The 24,918-nt window shown below is 46.9% G+C and overlaps 1 protein-coding gene across 1 annotated transcript in view; it reads right to left on the bottom strand.

The window, feature by feature from the left end:
• Positions 1–1,535: 1,535 nt before the first annotated feature.
• LOC8023793 (dnaJ homolog subfamily C member 2) overlaps positions 1,536–24,918 on the bottom strand; it is a 52,087-nt gene continuing 28,704 nt past the window's right edge. The window contains exons 10-16 of the mRNA XM_040219789.2: positions 19,357–19,526; positions 14,111–14,183; positions 11,215–11,387; positions 7,295–7,392; positions 5,528–5,641; positions 3,952–4,103; positions 1,536–1,648 (exon numbers count right to left, since the gene is read on the bottom strand). Of these exons, the coding sequence (XP_040075723.1) occupies positions 1,568–1,648; positions 3,952–4,103; positions 5,528–5,641; positions 7,295–7,392; positions 11,215–11,387; positions 14,111–14,183; positions 19,357–19,526 (861 nt within the window). The 3' untranslated portion in view covers positions 1,536–1,567. The remainder of the gene's footprint in view (positions 1,649–3,951; positions 4,104–5,527; positions 5,642–7,294; positions 7,393–11,214; positions 11,388–14,110; positions 14,184–19,356; positions 19,527–24,918) is intronic.

The following is a 24,918-nucleotide window of genomic DNA, read 5'->3' as shown; positions in this document are numbered from 1 at the left end:
CTGCAAAAATCCGCGTCGGCGACGTTTGTCCGCTTTCGTTCCATGTTCACTACATCTTTCTATGTGCAGAACCAGGATTTTCCGGATTGCTCGAGTTCTTTCGCGTCGCGATTGACTGCGACAGCAGAGGTGGTCCGGCACATAAAAGAGCACCTGGGACTAGATATTTGTGCATACTGGTCTCTATTCAACTACGAGCCGGCACTTGAGAAGTCTGCTCGTCAGCGGGCAAAATCGGCCCCCGCAGATGCCGCCAGGCACCTCCGGAGTAAGAAAATTGGAGTAAGTTTAGGTTTCAGTATCTCAAATATGTGCCAAATTGTACTTCTCGAGTCGAGTTGTTGAACGAGCTGTCTGCTTGCTTCCGCATTTTACCAACACCAAAGACTCTAACGAAGAATCGCTTACGTGCATTCAAATAGAGAAAACGGCAAAAGGCCTTACCGCAGGGCCATAGACTCCTTAGTGACGTTTGATATCGTAGCTCGAACACTCTGCTTGGTGTTGTGTCAGGAAGCGATGTAGGGTGCAAGCAAGATAATCAATTTTGGGGGCCATGGTAACCATGGGAATTACGAACCATGTTTGTGAGGGACAACGGACGAGTAAAAGAAACGAACAACAGAGCGAATTACGAACACTGCAATGAATGGAAAAAGCTTTTTAGCATTTTTAAAAAAATATTTTTAAAAGTCTTTTTTTATATATATATATATATAGGGACAACACTGATTAGACTAAAATAAGGTTCAACCTCCTAAACATCAGGGAAAATCTGATAGACTTGGAAGGCATGCCGTAAATCCCGAGTCTTGTTCGTGTTTGCTTATGTCGTTGGCACTCTCATCTCAGGGTTGTCTAAGGTTAACATTGCATCGAAAGCTCCCAGAGTCTGTGTGATGCGTCTAGAGGAACAGCTCCGCCATTTTAGGTGGAGCATGAAAGTAGATGTCAGTGGTCCCAGATTGCTGGCGAGCCTTTGATAGACACGAGAAAGCATCAAAATGTAACCTGCAAGGCCAGTACCTTGTCAGTTTAGTTTCATTTTGCAATACGACACCCGCGAGTGCGTGCCGTAAAGAAAAACAAAAGCTGACGATAATTGTTGCGCATTTGTTTATACAGCGGGAGGTTAGTCAGCCCCAGTCGGCGTCTGGTGTGGAGACGAGGAATTTAGCCAGTCCGGTCTGGGGTCTTTAATGTGCATCCAGATTGGGCAGAGGTGGGAATTGAACCCTCGGTTCCAAAGCGCGAACTTCTGCCCTACGTGCTACGAGCGGCGGAGCGCCAACACACTCGACCACCAATCCACCTAAAAGTTGACAAGCAGTTGGAAAACTTGAAAGCATCGCTGCAAAACGAACACGCCTAACCTTTCATACACTTTCTCTTTATGGTCTTCCGCCACTCTCTTTCTCCTTTGTTTTCTTTTATAACCACCGATGTTGGCACTTACAAGTTCCCATGCTGGGAAACTCTGATTTGAGGCAGACTCGTGTCGGTGTGGCAACTGATTTCGAGCAGAATGAGGGGACACGGGGTGCACAGGTCGTCTTTATTGGAGGGGTCATGGCTTGCCCGTGCGGCTGGCCTGCGCTGCCGCTGCCTGCTGGGCGGCTTTCTTGCTGCGCACAAGCTCCACCAGGTCCTGGCAACAGAGAAACAAACGATTGGAGCTGAGCAAACACTGGAAAAATATGTTAACTCACAAAAGGTGTTTCCTATTCAATTCGATTTGCAGCACATGCTTATTGTTCAGTCTATTTGAGTTTTGCAAATATTTGAAAATTATGATTATAATACCTTCAGAATTACCAGATTTCTAGTGGCAAGCTTCACCGATTTTCCACCAGTGCACGTGCAGCAAGCTTCACCAGCCTGCACTGGGGCACTAATCTGGACACTTGACGAAAAAGTTAGCGAGGAATTCAGATGCCGTGATTGGCCGACGCCGCGCTTGACCTTGGCACTCCAATCGCAGCGGTCGAATTTCTCGCCAGCTTTTTTGCCAAGTGTCCAGTTTAGAGCCCCAAGTGAGCACATGCGAAGCTTCACTGCCTCGTGCCAGCACTCGTGCATCAAGCTTTGCTGCAACAGACCTTTTGCCTAATTACCCAAGCATCAAGGGGATTGCTGGGAATGTAGATACACGCATTGCATGTGCTCACCTAACCTGTATAAAAGATTCGAAGTAACTAAAATAATGTGTCAATGCGCATGCAAAGTGCCATTTGTTTTGTGTTTTTACTTTAGAACAATTACTGCAGCAGAGGGCAGGACACAGCATGTGTAAGTAGTACACTTGTGCACACTCCTTGGTGCTTCTGTAATTTAGCAAAATGTTCATTTGCACCAGTGCTATTGCTTGGTGCTCTCGCACCAAGCTTTGCCGCTTTGCCGCTTTGCACTAGTGTTGCCACATCTAGCTATACTTCTGAGCACTTGTGCACATGTGTCAGGCTTTGCTGCTTTACACCGGTGTGCTCGGCTAAACAGTTGACGCTCGACTGGCTCAATGGGCTCGGAAACTTTGCTCACTATTTTTAGGTTTCCTTCTTTGGGGTTGCAGTGACACAGGGCCTAACTGCAAAAATGAGGCTGTGTTTTTTGACCTGCACAGACTAATCATGCATCACAGAAAGCTGGAACACTGTGAATGTGACGCTAGCAGTGGTGTGAAATACAAAACTTAAGAATGCCATGGAACCTAGAGCGAAAAGGAAAACAGAAAAACAATATTTCTCTGAGCCAAAGTCCATTTATGGCTAATATTCGTGCAACTAAGAAATGGCACTGTGGCATTTATTTCATTAAAAAAAAAACTGAGTACAAAAAAACAACAAGGTTTTCTTTTTCTCGATGGCAGGTCTTTTCACTGAAATGAATGCCACGGGCACCCACATGCCACTTTTTGGTTCGAAGAAAATGAAGCCCAGGTGAACATCCCCTAAAAGAGAAATTTTGCTTTCTCCGTATATTTTGCTTTAGGTGGCGTAAAGTTCTCAAAATTTCGCAAACTACTATCACAGCTGCTAGCATTACATTCACGTGGAGTTCCAAGTTTTCATGATGCATAGGTAGTTAATGCCCGGAACAAATCTCCGACCGGCATTTCTACTGCATCTTCGTTTTCTCCACCTAGTTTCCAGACAATGTTGCGATCGAGGGTCGGAGCATCGCAGGCGATGGCCCTCAGAATCGAACAACCGAGTTCGGCGGCCGAGGCGTTGACGCACTGCCGGTTGTGACTCGCTCTGCAGACGGTCCGTCAACAAAAACCCCGGCGGTTGAAGAAAAGCGGACATTCGTGCTCGTTCGTTTGCCTCCACAATTTATTGTAGGGAGATCAAACACTCTCAAGGTGCCATTTTGCACACTCCAACGCGCAGGAGGGACATTAAACCGATACGTCTCACATGACAAGGCCGCAGTGCTGGATTTTCTGAGCCACCCACCAGAGCCCGGCACAAGACACAGATTGGACCCGAGTGCTGCACCGGTGATTGGCCAGAACTTGCTAGTGGTGCGAATAAGCCACGCTCCAAATACTGGCACTATGTCGGCCGACTATATCGTGAGCTGCACCGACTCTGTGCTCGATGCAGGGCGGGCACAGTCGGCGCCGTCACCATTCGAAGACGCAGCTTCCTGAACTTGAGACACAGTGTCGGGAAGCACAGGCAAAGTTGTTTGCTCCGTCGTGAACTCTTTATAATGTTTCCAAATGACACTAAAGCGTTTGCTCTGATTTCGAATAACCTGCAACAATTATTTCAAGCACAAGGTGGCTTTAAGCGTGGTTGCTCCGAAGCGTAGCTCACTCAGCTCTAAAATTTGCATTCAATGGACGAGTAGGCGACATAAAAAATCTAGCACCAGCGCCTCGTTATCGAGGAGCCGTTGGATAAACGAGCGCCTCATTCGACGGAGTGGTCCGCGAGTGGTCCCCACCTTGTACCGCCGCATGCAGTCCTTCTTGGAGCGGTTGGGCACGCACTCCGCGATCCGGTCCCAGCGGTCCGCGGTGCTGCTCGGGAACGTCTTGAGGGCCTGCTCCAGGAGACGCTGCTCCTCCGCCGTCCACGTGCTGCCGGCCTCAGGCCCTGCTCGGCGACACGCCAGTCTCTTTCGTACGTACGTGCGACAGTTACAGGGGGTATCGCCGGTCACGTCAAACCGATCCGGAAAGAGATGCGCCCACCACTTCGCTTCGGAAGAATTAGAGTGACGAGAAATGGAGATGGACAAACACTCTCTTTGGTAGGCTCCAAAAGAGAGTGGTTGTCCGTCTTCCTTCCCCACATTTTTGTTCTTTCCAACCGAAGTAGGACTTTCCATAATGTCTCGATGGCACAATACATGTAGGGTGACCAGACACCCCGTCTTGGCCGGGACAGTCCCGTTTTATAGGTCCATTTCTGCCGTCCTGTCATTTATTTCTGAATAAAGCCTCGCGTCCCATTTTCGTGGCGTGCATAATTGGAAATTGAGTGCTAAAGCGAGTAGAAAAATCTAAAATACATGATACATTTTATTAAAACAAACATACTATAAAGATGTTAGCTCCTATGAACCTCCCATGAAGTAAGTTTGGAATTTTTTGTGGTTGCATATCCATACGTTCTGAACACACAGACGTATGTTCGGGGCACTTTTCCATATAAGTACCATCTTTGGCACGCGTCGGTTCTGTTTAATAAATGAAGAAAGATGCCCGTGTACTCAACTAAACTAACGTGATAACATTTTTTAGAATGACGCTAAAATTTTAAAGATGGTTTTGTTGCACTCTCTATCATTTGGTAAAACATACTGACATACCTTGCGCAATATTTTTCTGTAAAAAGATATCGCACAAAGTACGTGCACAAAGTATTTTTATTGTAAAACAAACTTTGGCAGAAACGTTCGTGATAAAGTTGCAGTTTTCTTGGAAATTATGAGAGAGAAGAAGAATTGAGCTTACGTTTGTACTTAGCACATAAACTTACAGTAGACAGGAAAACTTAAAATAAAAAAGATCAAATGACAGCATAATGTTCAAAACCAGGGTCTCCCTTAAAACCCTATTTCATTAGAAAATCCATTACGGGAAATGGCAAGGAACCAGCCGTGCGACAAATTCTATGTTCAAGACAAACAAAGGGCAATTACTCGCTTCCGCTCCATTGAGCTTAGTACAGCAGTTTGTCTTTTCTCATTACTGGTGCATCTTGAGCCTACATTAGACGTAGGAACATCTTTATGTGCTTCGTACGGAGGGTCACCTAGTCATTACTTTCGGAACAAATCTTGCAGCCCTTCTGCAGAACTTTGTTATTGCAAAGTTTAGTCGTAAATAAAAATTATTTCTTTCCAATAATGGGGCTCGATTGTAGGAAGAGGGGATTGTTTTAAATTTGAGGTTAAATTTGGGTGAACCCGGCAGGCCCAGACGTTTTCTCCGCACGGTCGACGCAATACGTCGCGGAGAGAAATGTCACGCAAAATAGTCGCACTGCGCGGTCCGCAGAAGCTGTGCACTCACCGTCGAATCTCTGCGAGGGCACCGATTCGTCCTTGAAGGACACCTCTCCCTTGCCCACCGTGCGCTCGTGCTGCTCGTAGGCCTTGCGGTTGGCCTCCTCTTTCAGCTGCGGATCTGCAGGTTGGATAGCATTCCCTTATCTTGACTCGTCCACGTGGGGGGCTCTCAAGCAACGGCGAAGTTCTTCATGCAACTTGATTATGCATCTCGAGCGAGGCTGGGCAAATGGGGCGAGGGCTACTGGCGGGTTTGAAGACTCTTAAAAAAATACTAAATTCCCAAACATTTTTGTTTAGCTGCCTGGATGGGACATGTATGTCACAAAATGAAGCTTCCCTATAAAAAGGAAATTTTCCACAGATTTTTGTGCTAGGAGCGATACACATTATAAGTCAGTGGCAATTCTCATTTCTATTTCGAGACGTCGGCCCTAAAATAGAATGCTTCCGGATCAGTCATAGAGTCTCCAATGTAAATATTGGAATAAAATTTTGGGGGGGGGGGGAAGAACAAAAAGATCAAAATGATTTTACCTGAAATCAAACCAGCGCGTCGCGATGGGTATTTTAATTTGCCTGAAAAAAATATGTGCAAAAGCCCCATTTCCGTAGTGGACAAAGCCACCCTTCAAAATGTTTTAGATAAAGTGCTACATTTCAGCTGCGAGGCTTCTGCTTCATGCCCCAGTGAAGGGGAGGCAAGTGCGCTTTAATTTATTTGGTCGTTCATTTGGTCTCCAGGATCACATATCTAACAATTTTGCATTGCAACTATTTTCCCAATACCCCCCAGCAAGCATCCCTCTACTTTTTCATGGGCTGTCAATGGCATTCCGTCACTACTACTGTGCTCACTGTTGTTCTTTTTGGCTCGCCTATCGATCACTTCTGCGTTTCTCTTCCACACCTAATTTGGCCACAGTGGCATATAAACTCCGCAGCCTAGAAGTGCAAGGTGTGTTTCAAAAAGTGAGCAACCAACGCTGGCAAAAGCCTCGCAACAATGTGGTGACGACACGGCTAGCGGTCCAAAGCTGACATCGCAGCTTGACACCTTTTTTGTTTTTTTTTTACAATGCTTGTCAATAGTTGCAGGGCAAATAATTTTCACATTCACCATCACAAATATGTCCTAACTGCTGCAGACACTTTGAAAGGGGCAATGATTTTAACGTTGAAACAATTTGCAGCTCATATTATCTGTCGTTTATCTTGGCGCATATCAGAGAAAATGTGCACCTCTCCCCCAAAATACTGCAACTCCGCTGCGTAATTGCAAAGGAAAAAACAGATTTTTTTCTCCCATCTGCGGCAGCATGTGGCGGTCACGGGAACCACATCGAAAAGGGGGGGGATAGGTCTTCCCCCCCCCCTCCCATGTGGCATTGTGGTTCCTGTGAGCGCCCCATGCAGCCCCAGATTCCATTGCCAAAACACAGGTTTTGGCAACGAAAGTTAATGAAACCATTTGCTTCCCGCCTCTACCCTTCCCTTCGCTCCTGGGGCAAACTGTTTTTTGTGTCCGTCGCTTGCCACGACGTTCGGCAATGGTAAGGCTCTGCTGTAACCAAACCGGACCTCGAAAAGCCCACGATCGCAGAGGGAGTGCTGGGTGCCCCCAAGACAAAGCCCAACAAGAAGCCATACAGTACTCACCCACGACACCACCGCACACTTCCCTCGAAAGACGGTGCAACCGCTCCCACGCCACCATAAAGTGTGGCACTGACCATCCAACGGTCAATCAATCGCTCAATCGCTCGCTTACCTAGCCTCTGGAGGCTCTTGGCCTTGGCCAGCACGTCCCTGGCTGTGCGTTCGGCCACCGACGAATGTTGGTTCAGGAAGGCTGCTACCACCTCCCACCTGCACCCACGAAGCACGTGTCCAGCGGACCACCCAAATGCACCGTCCACAGCCACCAGACAAGCCGTGCTGAACATGTCGCCACCCCGCTCCTCGATCGTCCCTCAAGCGCCGCCATTTTGGTGCTCAAGGTGCAGAGCGAGCGTGACCGGCAATACTTAGGAATTAAAAGTTCGCTTTCCCGAGCTTTGGACGTGGTTTCGGGAAGCTCGGATGAGATGGTTTTGCACTGTTGCGAACCGACGTTCCTGGGGGATGGGAAAGCATCTCCTGCGATTACGAGCACCAAGCAGGCTGAAGCGTTCTTGCTCTGTAGCATAGCTTGTTTGGTGACCCTAGCGCTGCCAACGCCAGCACCTCTTATCCAGCTTCGCAGTGCGGGCAACAGCAGCACGGACAATGCTCGTCTGTGAAAACCGTTGTAACACCTGCAGAAGCGGGTGCCACGGGTGCATGGGCGGATTTACCTAAGGGTTAACCTTTTTGTTTTTATTATTTTATGAAAAAATTGATATACATTAGCCAAAAAGTGTACCGTAATATCTCGAGTCATCCACCCAACTTTCCGGGCAAACGTCGCTCTCCAAAAGAACACCGAGTGATCTCCTACCCCTAAATATACCCGAACACGAACTATGCGATCCGCGAACATTCATCCGACCCAAATGATGCAGCTGCGGACCTTACGGTTAAAGGACGTCGGTGACCAAGTAAAATGAAGAAGAGAAAGGCACTTCACTTTGTTTATGCATTTTTTTTGCACATTCGTGCGAAAGGAAAACGATGGAGATAACAAACTAACATATACTATTACAAAAAAATATTTGTTGAGACAAAAAAGATGAGAAAGATAGCACAAGCAGTAATCCGTTCATAGACTGCGAAGACAGCGAACTTCAATATCCTAGAATGTAACTGTGGGGTGTAAGGTCAAAGTCCGTCTCCAACGAAATAAGGTCACTACGAACCCGATCCTTCTCTCGGTATGTCACGATCACAGTTAGTAAGGTTTTGCGATGTTTCAGACAAAGCCAGCGGGTAAATTTGATGGAACGCCACACACAGATTTTTGTAGAGCCTCCCATTTCAAGCTCCGTGTTCGTTGTGCCGTCCACGCCACGCAGCAATGCCGCCTCAATACGCACTGATGGCATGCTGAGCACGGACGCATGCAAGTATCCAACAAACAAGGAATTTGTGCAAAAGCCTGCTCCTTGTGATTGACAAGGTTCCTGACTTGGCCCAATGCCAAAGTATTTGCCCCCAACGCAATCGCCGGCTTTCCCGCTTCCCCAGCATTGTTCTTTGTCGCCCTTTCACTCGCTCATTTTTTTTACCCGATTTATTTTTTAATCTCATTAACAAGCGTTTGTGCTGCATGCCTATCGGTGGTGTTCGTCGCACATATGCAAGCAATGAACTTTGCGATAGTAAAACATTCTTTCATGCGCATTTCTTCTATAAAACAATGTAACTAATTTGAGTTTTTAGTTTATTGTATCTCCAGCGCAGCCACGCTAGATACATACTACTAAAAATTTGTGTTTATATTTTAGCTTTTTCTAAACTTTTTGTTAGTGATGGGCCGAATCTGCCGAACTTCAGATTCGGCAAAGTTCGGCATACGCACAACTTTTGAAGAAAAGTTCGGCAAAGATTCGGCAAAAATTCGGCAAATGTCTGCTCACGCGCGAGAACGCGACGGGGCAATGGATTGCAAATGGACGCCGTGTGGTCGTGTGGTTGCCATCGTACAATGCAGAACTACCAGCGGTTATGGCAAGGTGTGGGAGTAGGCAACATGGTAACTGATGTTTGTGAGCCTTTGCGAGTGTGGTTCTCTTTAATAGTTTCTGTCTCAAGAACAGAAGATCGACCAATAATTTACGCAGTCCACTGCGCAAGTGACAGATGATGTGGTACTTTCTGGATGACGCAATTTTCATTTCATCTTTTTAGTGATGCAAAGAGGTAGTTAAAGCCAGGCACGTAGCCAGGATTTTGTTTTGGGGGGGGGGGGCACCCATGACAAAATGCTGTATGAGGGGGCGGGGGTAGAGAAGGTCCCAGCAAATAGGGAGATTTCAGGAGGTGGGGGGGCCCGCCCGCCCCGCCCCGCCCCGCCCCCCCCCCGCGCCGCCCCCCCCCCCCCCCCCCCCCCCCCCATTCCGGCTACGTGCCTGGTTAAAGCATTGACTTTCAATTACTTTAAAGCACTCCTTGCAATTATAACAATCCTGTTTTCGGCTCACAAGAATTTTGTGCCAAACAAAATAATATTGCTTTTTAATTATTGTTATTTCGCGGTTAATACGTATCTATATAAAACTGAACACATAACTATTGTGCTCGACGTCGCACATCTGACCATCCCCGACTGTTCCGATCTTCCTAAACATCCATGTGTGTCCTAACACCAGAAACCGATACTTTAGAGGTTAAAAGCGAGAGGTTGCGAATATGGGTCACACACTTTCATGCAAAGCTGACGTGAAGTGACTCAAATCAAAGACATGCGTATTGACAATAATATTGTTATTTTTTTCTGGTGAAGGCTCAGTAAACAGTTACCGTTGCATTAATTTTCGCGCACAAAACGGTGATTCCCAGAGAAAGTAAAACCACAGTGCTATGGCCTTTGTATTTACTGCACCATACACACTTGCAGGCTTGCGCTGATGAGGCTTCGAAACCGGAACTCTCGTAGCATGATTCGTGACTGCGCTGCTGCTACCCAACCTCGTCACGCCACTTCTGCAAGAAGTCACTAAAATTGCCAGTAAACGCACAAAAACAACACCGATACAATTATCTTGTAGAATATCACCTTATTAAGTAATAACTGCGCCAATATGCATTACATGTTGCATTTAAGTTAAGAAAAATGCAACATAAAACCTTTTTTCGCCAGAAAAAAACTAATATTAACGCGTCTGGTAACATTGGGTTTTTGCCGAATATTAGCCGAATCTTTAGATAAGTTCTGCAAAAGTTTGGCTTTGCCGAATCCCAAGATTAGGCGCCCAACTTTCAATTTGGCAAAAGTTTGGCCCATCACTACTTTTTGTGCTTGCCCACCAAGACATGGGCCACCCCACTTTTTTTTTTATGAAATTCAGGCGGCAGGTGGATGGGCACGACTCGTGATACTACAGTAGTTTTTGGTGACGGAGCAAATATTGGGTGAACAATATAGACCTAGGCAACATTTGAATCATAAAGCCATATCTTGAAGGTGCATTCCAGACACTGTCCACAGTGACCGGTACTTTTTAGCATCCCATACCGCCCACACTTCGAGAGTGGTCTTGACGCAGCAACAAATCACTCCTGTTGAAAGTCGAGATCCCCGCGGCTGGTTGTAGCAGTTCTGGCAAATGATACACAATCTAGGCACCACACTTAAAGGGGCACTAAAGTGGTTTCCGAGATCGTCTATTTATGGTCGTAGCTCATCCTATAGACTCTAAGCGTTCTAAAAAAACCTAACATTAGATTGCCATGTGTCCGACTTCCCCATTAAAAACAATATCAAAGATTTTACGATTCGAAGCAGAAGCCAAAGGGCAGCGTCGGATGCGCGACGGCCAGTCAAGGGTGATCGCCTCCCGCGCCCAAGTCGTGCACGTTCGAAAACAGTTTGTTGTCGGTTGGCGCCCTTTTTGGCGCAGGAAGCGACCGCTCAAACAAAGGCACCCTCCGATCTCGACTCCGCATCAGAAAAACAAGTGTGTCACGATCTTTGATCCCATTCTTAATAAAGAAATTAGATGCGCGTCGGTCTAATCTGGGAGACCACTTTGGGCATCCAGGGGTCCCAACCTGTTGGCGGTGCCGGCCGGGAAGAGGTTGACGGCCTTGACGAGCAGCTGCACGTCGTCGGGGGGCCAGGCCTGGTCCTGGGGGCCCCGCTCTTGGGCCCGGTCCCTCGAGGACGGGGGCCCCGCTAGCAGCTCCAGCTTCTCACGCTCCAGCCGCTCCTCCAGTGCTTGAGCCTGGGGAGGCGCAAGTGAGAACGGTGGCACCCTTCCCCTCTGGCGAACACTTTTACGGCGACGGAAAATTGTACGGCAGTCCTTTGCAAAAACGCCCAGCAACGTCGTCGGCTACGTCGCAATTGCTCCCGGCTCCCGTTACCGGGCTCATGAAATGAAAACTTCCGTCCGTCGAGCCAGATTCGAACCGGCACCCCGTGGGTAATCGCGATTGCTTCTTCTACCAACCGAGCTTTGACGTGACAAATTCTGGTAAATTCGCGGCTCATGGGCCTCGAGCATGCACGCACGACCAGAGCGTGGCGATGGGCAACAAGCGTGCTGAAGGTCGATAGTGTTCATGAGACGGCCTGCTGCTCTCACTTCGACACTGACTGTACACTGACTCGTGTTTATAGACAAACCAGATCGCCCCTGGCAGCACACCACTGGCACCGCACATGCGCAATAGACTGGGGGCAAGAAGTGCCACGTCCTGCATCAACAAACCGTTGGAATTGTTGATCCTACATCTTCCTAGCAATGTTCGACTACTTTAGAAGCCCGAGTGAAATTAATGATGCTCGTCACACTGCAAAATTTCATGTAAATAATGTGACGTGCAGCGATTCATTCTGCGTGAAAGTTGCAAAATGGATGCTAAAGCCCGATTTGCACGACAAAATCCTACTCGCTATTTCGAGTCACGACGTTGCTTAGACTAAAAGAGCGTTTTTTGGTAGCTGTGATGCTCGACGTAGATGCTGAAGATCGCAAGCAGAATCGTACGAAGTGAATTGGGTATAATGAGTCAGGGATGGCCACTGGTAACAATGATCGACATCTCCTTGCATCTGCCGTTTACACCAAACTTACTTACCCCAAACAACCTATAAACCCCTGCACTCCTCGCGGCATTGAGTCTACTGGCTGCTGTCGTTTGAATGAGCAAATAATTTAAATGAGTTTAAAAGAGCAGTCGATAGTCTGAACAATCAGATGGCCGTTTGAATGTGAAGACACACTGAATGTGGTACGTGGGTGGTCCGGACAATTTGACGGCTTTCCTGCATTCATGTTGGAACAAAACAAAAATCTGACGACCACAGATATCCATGAATTCAACCCAAAATGCTTCACAGGTTTTCACGGCACCTACCAACGTTCTTGGACGACCCGACCAGGCAGAAAACATATGAAAACTGATCTACACACCTTTCCCGGCTTTTTTGTAGCAGCCCCAATCACCACGTTTTTGACGAGAAGGCAAGCTTTAATCTGGTTTCTTCCAAAACAACACAAGAATGCCCGTCCCGTATGGTGACTTCCGCCCACTACCCCAGACAGGAAGTGCGCCTGAAGTGCCCCCATCGCAGCGTGACGTAACAGAGTTGCGTTGGTGTATAGAGGATGTTAGATGTAGTCAACACCCTGTTGTGCCAGTGCTTGCACACGACCATCTGAGCAGACGAACTTGCAAGCGGTATAGCTAGACCTCTGCAAGTTCTTGGTGGGTCCAAAGAACGCAATTTCAGTTAGAGCAGCAAAAATGCCATGAAGCCTCGAAATCGTGCCCGGGAGGCAGAGCATAAAAGATGACGCTACAATGATAGTTGATTACGCGAGCGTTAAGCTGCTGTCGCTGCAAAACACGTTACGCAATTGCGTAAATGCACTCAGATTATTTTAAATACAAAATGTGTTTTATCAGTCAAATGTCACAAGAAAACTGCCATGAACCTCCACAAAAGAATGTCACATCAATGTTTCCGCTAGATGTAGTGGGGAAATCGATGTCACGCGACCACGTCACAAGATTTAAAATGTGATGTTCATTTTCCGCCTTCATTTGGTGGGGAAATTGATGCTACATGATGTCCCCATGTCATGCGACCTCAAGTCACGTGGCGTCAATTTCTGCGAGGCGGTTCTGTGAGGTGGTATAGTTTGCGCTCAACACAACATTCTATGATTCCCAGTCTTTGTCAGCATGATCGGGCTTGTACAATTTTTTTTATATGTTCTGAAATATGACAGCACTTCAGGACTCCTTGGGGAAGGGCCCTTGGGGAAGGTTCCTTGGGGAAGGTTTGAACGCCACATCTTCTACTCCGGAGACCAAAACGGGACCTCCAAGCCACAGAGGCCGCCTCTGAACAACACGCCTAGGTAGCGAGGCCATGCCGCTGAATTTTTTGTGCCACCTCAATAAGGCCGGCGGGGGCCACAGATTCAGCATTCAGCAGGTACATTCATTTGGCAAACAGACGGGTCCCAGCCAAACACTGACGCAGCGCTCACGTCCAATCCACGCCCCCCACTGGCTTCCCGAGGGTGACACAGAAAATCCAGCATTACAGCCTTAAAACTAAAATGCAGACTAAAATACACAGTCCCTGCTGCACTGAAAGCTTTTCTAATCAATAACACCAACCTGAATTCAACCGCAATGAAAGATTCAGCTAATGCGTTAAATAGAAATCAATAAATGAATTAATAAAAAGCAGTTTATTTTGTATTACGTGCGTGCCATGTTGAGTTTCTATGCTGCTGCCGCATATAGTTTGACGTTCTGCGTGTTATACGAAACTATGAGGGATCGAGAGCCAAGCTGTTAAACACCTCTCTTTTCCCCTCACTTTCATCAGTCATGCACCAGAATGGAAAATAAAGTGTGAACATGCTTTCTGATTGGTAGCAGAGGAAGAAAGGGAAGCAGTGAAAAGGGTTCTCCTCTCCCCCACCTGGCCTAGGAAGAGTGCCTTGCGATCCTCCACGGTCGAGGCCCCCTCCATTCCCTGGTTCAGCTGCTGCAGCCTGCACCCACAGAAAGAGGAAATCAAAGACACCGACCCCGACCGAACAGGTGCGTTCATTAGCCACCGAATCTATCGTGGCGACAGCGAGACAAGAAGGTGCGTGCATCTGCCACTGTCAACCAGGTGCGCTCATCCGAGCACCCACCGCTGTGTTCTTTAAATTGCTAGCGCTCGCAAGCACACACCACAGGGTGTGGCGGTAGAAAAGAAAAGGGTCGCCAACCAAAACAAGATGACGCCGGCTACTAGCGTTTTTCGAAATTTCAAACACTGTGTCTTAAATTTTAAGTTTCCTCATATAAAATGGTAAATAAACAGCCTTTCCACTCTCGTGAAGAAGGAAGACCAGCGGAGCTGTACTCGATACACTGTGTGCTTCTTCTTCTTCGTCGTCTGTTTTTCGCACTGTTTCCTACGATGAATTCCCACCAATGCGCCCAACTATCCATTCTTCTATTATAGCTGGAAAGGTTGCCGCCATCTACGAGCAACGGCGGAAGCCATACCGGTTCTGTGCTTGCTGCCGTCGCTTATAGAAAGCGGTAGCTGTCCAGGTAGGTTTGTGTCGACATGCATGGACACGATCCTGGGGAACCTAGCCCTTAACAGCTTCGCTGTAAAAATCATGACCACTTGCTCGTAGCAGTAATTTTGGTTCACATACATTGGCAGCATCTTTTTCACGCTGCGACTGTGAATGGGCCCTTTAATCATATTGGAGGAATGGCCTGCGCTTTCCTCAGACCTACCCAGTCCGGAACCCCTGCACATTCCCTTAGGCAACAAGCGAGACCGTTGGTGAATCGGGCGTCGACACCCAAAGCCAGGGGTTTTAAAGGAACACTGACACTCCCCAAATTTTTTTTTTTTTTTTTTTTTTTCGCCAGGCGATTTAATATGGTGTCAGACAGAGTCACATACATTTTTAATAAAGCCAACAAAAGCAACTGTTGAAAACCGAAACCGAAATCTGCGCACGGAGGTCGGAGAAAATCGGGGGGAAGGTTCCGCCGATGTATGCTGGAAGCTAGAGCCGGTTTGCTTTTGTTGTTTTTGTTTGGTTGGAGAAAATCTGGCAACAATGCATGTTTTGGTTTGCTGGGACGTGAGAAGCTCCGCGGTTTGCGAGCACATGTAGCGAAGACGTGACCGGAGAAGTGCCCCTGTGATGTTCCCGGAAGGCGGAAAGTATCATTCGTAATCGTTGTGTGTGCTTTGAAAGTGAAGGGAGTCGTCACAGGGTCCACGAGTGCGCAACCCCAAGCCAACGTTCACGACAGCGCTGCATTGACTTTGGCGATCTCGTTCTGTTTGGTGCAACACGGTGATGCAACAACGAACTGAAACGTTTGTGGTGTGTGGTGCAGGGTTCGGAGGTAAAAACCCACACCAACACGGAGCGCAAATTGGTTGTTGTGGGGTTGAGGCTCAACAAGTTCAGTCCCATCGTCATCAGCTTATCCGGTCCAGCTGGTCCAGGAGGACGCAGCAAGTGTCTTTAAAAGTAAATCTTCCTTTGTTCCATTTCAAAATGGGGAAGATTCCCGACGCATATAATAAATAAAAAGCTGCGGGCGTTTTCAACAAAATTACGTCGTTTTAATTGAACAATGGACTCTAGATTATTGTCCCAAGTCTGCCGTTTTTATGCTTCATGTTGTTGGACCGCGTATGCACAGCGAAGTGTTTGCACAGCGACACACACCGCTGAGTAGATGATTTGGTCCTGCCAGTGAACGGTTATGCAGAATTTCAGGGAAACATTAGTCACCACCGATATTTTCCTTTAAATCTCGCGTGAGTTTGTTGAGCTCATGCGGTGTGAGTAAATTAGGGCAAGATTTCCTACCTGCCCACAGATGCATGAACTGAGACCATTTTTAACGTAGTGAACATAGTGCTTTTTCCTTACTTTCGGAAGAGGTGTTGGTGCATTTATTATGGTACAATCACTTGAGAGTTCAGAAACTGGGGAGGACAACCAAGCTTTCTGAATTTTGTCTCTTTCCTCTCTGGCACTGCCACAAGTTGCAGTTCCAGTAGGCATACCGTATAAACCGGAATATAGGTCGACTTTATTTTTGAAAATGGACCTGAAAAAGTCGACCCTCGTCTTATACAGTTGAACCTCGATTTAGCGAAGTCACCGGGACCCCCTAATTATTTCGTTAAATCGGGAACTTCGTAAAGTTGAGAAAGACATTCTTCGGGATAGGCTGCGCGGGGAATCCAAATTTGTTTGTTAAATCGGGAAACTCGTAAAATCGGGTTTCGTTAAATTGAGGTTCAACTGTATAACGGTCATTAGTGCAAAAACAAAAATAATCCCTCAACATTGGGTGGCTAAGCCGCCATCTCGTTTTTCTTTGCAATCGCCTAGCACTCATCCACTTGTCACTACAATCACCATTCACTTTCACTTCTGCTCCTTGTTTTGTTAAATCTACCGTTGCCGCTCCCGAAGTGATAATGAGCAAAAATAGAAGACAGTCCACGGTAGCCTTCAAGAAGAAGGCAATCGCCTATGCAGAAATCCACGGGAACCTTGCATCGCAGTAAGAGTTCAGTGTACCGGAAAAGAGCATACGCTACTGGCGAAGCCCGCGACAAAAACTGGCAGCGTGCAGCAAGGTGAAGAAAACTTAATTTTGCGGAAGGACCGTGTTGTACCCCGCATTGGAAACAAAGGTGGCAAATTTCATTCGGGATCTGTGCGCCAGATTGCTATCTGTGACGTAAGAGTGAATCCGTATGAAAGCCGCCAAGGTCGCTTGTATCTCCGGGCTCTCGACGGCGCAATTCAAAGGGACATCATCGTCCTTTTGAATTGCGTTAGTGAAATTGTCGTCGGACGAAGGTTCTAAAGAATCTGAGCAGGAATGCTCGCTTACTTTGTGTTTTATTGGATGCGAAGCAATTGAATAAATGTACCATGTTTTCTCATCTTTCCGCATGCTTCGCCAAATTTGTTACCAAGTTAAGGTTGCATTTTCTTGCCGTAAAAACTTCTTTTTCGCTTTTTGTAACTTGTAAATTAGGGGGTCGACCTATATTACGGTTCGACCTATATTCCAGTTTATACGGTACCTACTAGCAGGTACAAACTGCTCTGAGGCAGGTAAAAGTCTGGGAAGTCGGGACAATGCAGACTCCGTGTTTCGCAAGATGACTGGGGAAGTTCTTTTGCGAGGTATGCGGAATATGCAAACTATTTGTTATGCCTGTCACTTGTGTCTCTCCAGCAAAACGAATAAGATGATCTACAAATGCGTAATCACAAGCCAAGATTTGCAATAACAGTACACATTCAATTCAAACAACTTTACGTAAGATGGTTCGGAAGCCGAGAAAAAAAAAGCTGTCGTCTAAAGCACAATTTGGACATCTGAAGGCTTCTGCAGAGAGCTGTTACGTATTAACCTGGCTGTGCCAGGTTTTTTCCGTAACAGCTGTGTCTCAGTCACAGGTATTCGGTGCTCCAGGTGCGAACCTCGAAGGCCTCCGGAGTGAAATGACGAGAACATACCTGGGCACGTTTGTCGCTATGCAAACGCCCGATTGCCTTCAGCCAAATGGCATTCAGATTGTCATCTTTCGTGGCGACATGGCTGCTGGAAGACTCGCTGTCGCAATTACTCATCTGGCAGAACTTTACAGAGCAACGGCGCCACTTTACAGAAACTGACCTCTCCAAAAAGTCAACATTTGTACACGCAAGCAAAAAAAAACAAGCACGCTAAGAAAGCAAAGAGGAAAACGAAAGTAACAAACCGTGCTATGAAAGCCAAAAACCCCGTGTCACTTCCTATCACTAACACCTGCGACAGCTGCTAAACGTACACTACTTTACTTCAGGAAGTCTCACTCAAGCACCTGGGTCAACACGAAACACTGATCAGTTCGGCGAAACGACTGGTTGAGGTAGGCGTGACAGGCGGGAGCAGAGACTTCGGTGACCGTGAAAGAATGGCGAAGCTTTTGTTTGTTATGGTATGAATCCAAACGAAGTGCCCGTCTTGTAAACCTTTTGTAAGGAATAATAGCTCTCATTACATTGGTTATTCTTTAAACATAAAAATATGCCGCTCAAAAGGAAATTACAACATATCACAAAGGTTTAAAAGATCTAAGCTGTCAATCAATCTTTAGCCAATGAGAAGAGTTGCCATCGAACGTCGCTTCGTGACGTATAGCAGCCACTCAACGTATAGTACCAACTTTGTGGCGTGCAATTTAAAATGGACAAACTAGCCACAAACTAAAGTCAGTCTCACACAATAAGCATTGCAGTAAAAAAAATATTTTTTCACGGAAATATTGTTTTGAGACATGCTTGTCCCAATTAGGCTGTTTAAAAAAATATTTGTTTTTCTTAGCAGTTACCCTTTAATGAAAAAACAGTGAGTGTGCAGGCAAGCCGATGATAATTATGGTAATCATAATGTGACGCCTGAGATTGTGGTGCGAAAAAATTTAGAAACTTTCAAGTCGAAGGAAAAGACAAAAGAGGATGTCTTAAAACATTCTGACGTTCTCGTCTGCCGTCTTCTTCTTTGACTTGAAAGTTTAATTTTTCCACACAACACTCTCAGGTGCTACATTATGACTAATTTTGCTCTTCTAATTTACTTACCCTCCTCCTTTGCGCTCACCGAGCGAGAAGTGGCGAGGGTTTGAAAAGCTACGGGAAAATTGCTCCCAGAACAAATGGAGGGATCCGTCGTCTGCTCACATTTCTGGTGAGAGAAGGATATCCCTCCCAGTATATCTTCCGAGTTGACAAAGCATCATTTTCTGATACAAATATAACAAAACAAAATTTTGGGAATGTACTTTAAAGTCAGGAGTTGCACTTTCCGAGGAAAGTGCAACATACTTAGATAATGTACTTCAGGTAAAGTACAAGTTTTCTGAACCTACTTCAAGTAGTACTTTAACTACAATGTACTTAGAGCACTTCCCAACACTCGTATTAGGTAGGTGGTTGCACAGTTTCGGCTGATCGGTGTATAGCAGTGCAGGTGCACGCACCTACTCCACTGCTGGGGTCGTGATACTTTTGCAATGTCGTCTGGTGGACATGGAGGGGCCATTTTTGACGACGTGCCGAACGCGCTAGTCGGAACGCATTCCAGACGCCGCACTCGAATAAAAAAAAGGAGAGTCCTCACTCTGGAAGGGTCAGCAGCTGGCAGAGCCGGTCGAGCTGCTGCAGGCGCAGCACCCGCTCCTCGGGGTCCCGGGCAAAGTGGGCGTCCTGGGCACAGGCCCCCTGCAGAACCTTGCGCTCCCGGCGCAGCTGCTTCCTCACGGCCTCCTTCTCGCGCCGCTCCTTCTCGCGCTGTGGGGGCGGAGACACGCGCTCGAGTATGAATGCCGATGAGGTGAGAACGCTGGGGAAAGGCTTCGGTCGTCCCCCCCCCCCCCCCCCGGCATTGACCTCCCAACTTCGACGACGCTCCAAAATCTCAAGCACCTTGAGCGCGTGCACAACCAAAGCACGGCGGAAGGCACGCAGAGCGTGCCAAAGTTGTTGTTGTTGTTTGCGAGTTTTATGGCGCAAGAGCTACGATGGCCATACTGCGCCAAACTAGGTAAACTAAAATTGACTAGAAACAATGTACTAAGAAAGTATTTCGGCTATAGTTTGTGTAAAATCGCTATATTTTCTAGAAAAGCTAAAAGACGGTCGATTGATATTAGAGGCTGTTCTCCTAGGAACAGAGTAGGATGGAAAGGAATACAATACTTGAAAAGCTCAGGAAAAAAGAACTTGTGTTGTTGTAGAAGACCAGGGCAAAGAAAAACATGTAGAACAGACAAGGTGTCTCCACAGTGGTCGCACACTGGTGGTTCGTCACCAACAAGTAGGTAACGATGGGTAAGGAAGCTGTGGCCGATCCTTAGCCGGCACAGAAGAACCTCACGGAAACGGCTCCGGTTATAGGAGCTTTCCCAGGTACCGATGTTTGGCTTGATGATATGAAGTTTGTTGTTATCGGCCAAATCCCACTCGGACTGCCACAGTTTTAAAAGTGAAAGCCGTATGGGCCTTGTTAGGTCTTGGTATGGTATGCGTGCGCGTGATGGTAAAAGGTTACGCGACGAGGCGGCCAGCCTATCTGCAGCCTCGTTGCCTGTAATGCCCACATGGCTCGGAATCCAACAAAACCTAATATCCTTCCCATCTCCAAGGCCCAGTTGAACTTTAGCACGTACAAGTTGAGTCAGCTTGTTCTTGGTTGAATTAAGTGAGCACGCTGCAGTAACAACGCTCCGAGAGTCCACAAAAAGAACTGCTTTCATTACTTTGCTCCGGATAATATAGTCAAGTGCTGACAGCACGCCATATAGCTCGGCAGTAAAAACGCTAGCAACATTATTTAGCCGTGTCACATGTGTAAACGAATTAGAGTGAACAGCAGAGCCTACATTCGTTGAGGACTTGGTTCCGTCAGTGTAAAATTTATGATAATCCTTGTACTTTTCTTGCAGTGCAAGAAATTCCTGTTGTAAAATGAGTGAAGAGGTATTATGTTTATTAAATTTTGTGAAGTACCAATCACAAGTTATAGGTTTGATATCCCATGGGGCAATATGACATGCACTTTCTATAAGGTAGACATTTTCACGAGGCAGGCCGAGAGAGAGACGAAGGTCCTCAAAACGAAGACTCAGGGGTCGAACAACAGTTGGCTTGTGGTCAAAGGTACGCCAAAATTTCGACTCTCGAATGTAAGTGTGAGCTGGATGACTAGAATCCGATAAAACTTTGTAAACATAGACTAGACTAAGGAGTTGCCGCCTTTTCTCGAGTGACATTTCATTAGAGTCAACATACAAGCTTGGGATAGGGGATGTTCGAAAAGCGCCACTTGCTATACGCAACCCAAGATGGTGCACTGGATCAAGCATCTTCAATGCAGATGGCCGAGCAGATGCATACACAATAGCGCCATAATCAAGACGTGATCGTTTGAGAGAGGAATAGAGACGAAGCAGACACCTTTTATCGGAGCCCCAAGACTTGTGAGAAAGAACTTTTAGGATATTCATAGTCTGCATACATTTTTGCTTCAGCCACTTGAGGTGAGGTACAAAGCTAAGTTTACGGTCGAAAATCACTCCTAGGAACTTATGCTCTGGTCTTACTGCAATGCTATTTCCATTTAAATTGAGAATCGGATCTAACCGAAGCCCACGTCGCAGAGAAAAGGGGACACAGATTGTTTTTTCTGACGAGAACTTAAAACCATTTTCATTTGCTCATTTAGTCATTTTATTTATGGTTAGCTGCAGCTGCCTTTCACAGCTAGACATATTACAAGATGCCACAGAAATCTGAATATCATCCACATACAGGGAGTACGACACAGAAGAAGGTATGACCTGACAGAGAGAATTAATTTTTACGGCGAAGAGAGTGACACTCAGGACTCCGCCCTGAGGAACACCGTTTTCTTGAACATACGAATCAGATAATGTAGTGCCTAGCCGGACACGGAAAGTGCGTCCACACAGGAAGTGTTTTATGCAATGAAGCAATCGGCCACGTACTCCATACATAAATAGGTCACGCAGGATGCCCTGTTTCCAAGTTGTATCATAAGCCTTTTCCAAGTCAAAAAAGACAGAAACACAATGCTGCTTATTTACGAATGCCTCACGTACAACTGTCTCCAGCCGAGTTAAATGGTCGGTCGTGGAACGTCCAGGTCGACAGCCGCACTGATTTATGTCCAAAATGTTGTGTTGTTCGAGGAAATAAACAAGCCGTTTATTAACTAACCTTTCAAAAGTTTTCCCCAAGCAACTCGTCAGTGCTATTGGCCTGTAGCTGGCAGGAAAAGAAGGGTCTTTTCCGGGCTTCAGCAGTGGAACAACCTCTGCCCGCTTCCATTCGGAAGGAAAATGTGAGTCTTTCCAGAGACCATTGAAGTAAACGAGGAGGGCAGCGAGTGATTCCTTCGACAAGTGTCGGATCATTTCATAATGTATTCGGTCAGGACCAGGAGACGAGTTTTTCCGGACATTAAGTGCCATTTGGAGCTCGACCATCGTAAACGGTTGATTGTAGGGTGCAGAAGCTCCTCCTGCCAAGCTGACTTTCATTTTTTCTGCATCTGTCTTAAACTTCAAAAACGCTGAAGAGTAATGGGAGGAGTTGGAAATGGCTGCAAAATGTTCGCCCAACAGATTAGCCTGGTCATGCAACGAATCCACTGAAGGAAAAAGAGGAACTGTAAAGCAACGGTATCTGCCTTCGACCTTGTGAAGTCGTTCCCACACTTCCTTTGCTGGGACGTAGCTGCTGATAGAGGTCAGATAACCTTTCCAAGACTTCCTCTTTGCCTGCTTCCTGGTTGAACGAGCTTGAGCTCTATTTCTCTGAAACTCTAACAAATTCACAGATGTTGGATATCTCCGAAATATACTCCAAGCCTTATCTTGTTTTTTCTTAGTGGCGGAACATCCTTTATTCCACCATGGCTTACATTTTTTTGCAATGTTACATGAAGTCTGAGGGATGGAGCGAAAGGCAGCATTTATGATCTGATCTGTAATGTATGTGGTGGCTTCATCATGTGTTAATGGCAAGAACATGCAAGGTTTGAGTTCCGAGTTTAGGCTAAAAAGACCCCAGTCTGCCTTTTCCAGTTTCCAACGTGGACTGCGTTTCATGAGGCTTGGAATAGATACCTGACTTTCCAAAACGACTGGAAGTGGTCGCTCCCAAAGGGGTTATTTAAAACTTTCCAAGTAAACATAGAAAACAGTGAGGGGGATGAAATTGAAAGGTCAATAGATGTAAATGAGTTGTGAGCAACGCTAAAAAAGGTTGGATCTTTCGTATTCATAAGGCACAGCCCAGAAGATAATAAAAAACGCTCAATTACCCCACCACGCGAGTCCTGACGGGCGCTACCCCACAGGGGGTGGTGAGCATTAAAATCTCCTAACAGTAAAAATGGATGAGGAAGCTGTGTAACCAGCCGTTGAAGATCATGAAGATGCAGTGAAGTGTTAGGTGGAATATAAATAGAAACGACAGTAATAAGGCGGTCCAAAAGAAGTCGTACAGCCACAGCCTCAAGAGGCGTAGCCAGAGGAACCTGAGAGCAGGCGACTCCATTCTGGACAACCACAGCTACTCCACCAGATGAATTAGATGGAAGGCGATCTTTTCTAAAAACTTGATGGCGGCGCAATATTGACTTATGATGATCATTGAGGTGTGTCTCTTGTAAAGAGAGAGCAATAGGACGTAAATTGTCCATAAAAAAATTAACATCGTCAATATTGCGTAAAAGACCGCGGCAGTTCCACTGCATAAAATGAAATTTAGTCATGCCTCTAAAACAAAATAATAATTTAAAAAAAATTAAATTAAAACGCTAAAACGTTGTTGACCTTGTAATACTAGAAGGGAATACATAAAAACTTACAAATCTGCCGCTCATGGCAACAATAGACCAACATCATTACTTTGGTGGGATGACAGGTTTTTTGTTTTTCTGTTTACTCTTAGGAGTCTGCCAGTCCATGTCGTCTTGGTCAGACGCATGAATAGAGACTTCCGTGCCCTCATCCATTGCCTCTACTTCTTCAGGCGAGGCCTTTGCTGCTGGTTTGGGCAGGCTCGGAGGATGGGGCGCCATGCCCCGTCCACGACCAGCCCCAGTCAAATGGGCGGTGGAGGTGCTGGGCGGGGAGTCGCCCAAGTGCACCCGTTCCTGCCCCTTAGGTGCTGCAGGAGCGGCACGAGAGCCATGCCGCTCCCTCGATGATGCTCTCTCCAGGGAGTGTGGGCGAGAGTGTCGACCCTTCTCCCTGGAAGGAGATCGCAGAGGAGGGACGGTTGCCGCAGCCGCCGGCCCATCCTGAGCTTGGGAAGCAACCTGCATACCCTCTATGTGAGAGGGCTGAGGCTGTTTTCCCGCAGGAGCGCGAGTCTTTGCACTCTGGCTGGGAGGGCCAGCAGACCCACCAGCCGAGATTGCACGCCCTGGAAGCTGAATCTTCAGCTGGGGCGTGGGGGACTGCCGTGGCTTCCCATAGTCCAGAAAGGACGTCTGGGTTGCCACTGCAACCTTCAGTGGTGCAGGTCCCCGCTGCACCACCTGTGCATAGCCGCCTTTGCGCAAGAACGCAAAGCGACGGCGCGCTTCCGGGTAGGAGAGGTTTTCTTTGACCTTCAAGGTAAGTACGTCTTTTTCTTCTTTCCATGTCTTGCAAGATCTAGAATACGCGGGGTGTGGGTCACTACAGTTTACACAATGGGCTTCATTAGAGCAAGTATCTGCAGCGTGGTCATTTTTCCCACACTTGGCACAAGTGGCCTTACCACGGCAGTTCTGAGAGCCGTGGCCAAACCGCTGGCAGTTGAAACATCTCAGAGGGTTTGGAATATAAGGCCGAACCCTGCAGTGCAGGTACCCAGCCTTCACCGCGTCAGGAAGTGTGGTGGATTGGAAAGTTAGAACTATGTGCTTTTTTTTAGGTTCTTGGCCATCACGACGCAAAGAGATGCGCCTTGCAGCAATAACTCCTTGTTCAGAAAGGCCCTCAACTATTTCGGTGTCACTTGTCTCAAGAAGGTCATCCTCGGAGATAACTCCTTGGATGGAGTTTAAGGTGCGGTGAGGTGTGACCGTTACTTCGTGATCAGCTACAGTTCTCAAGGCAAGGAGAGCAGCACTCTGCTCACTTGATTCGATTTCGACGAGTAGGTC

This window comes from Ixodes scapularis, unplaced genomic scaffold, assembly GCF_016920785.2.
Source record: "Ixodes scapularis isolate PalLabHiFi unplaced genomic scaffold, ASM1692078v2 PGA_scaffold2__306_contigs__length_199485367, whole genome shotgun sequence".
Lineage (NCBI taxonomy): Eukaryota > Metazoa > Arthropoda > Arachnida > Ixodida > Ixodidae > Ixodes > Ixodes scapularis.
This window is presented reverse-complemented; position numbering and strand designations above follow the sequence as displayed.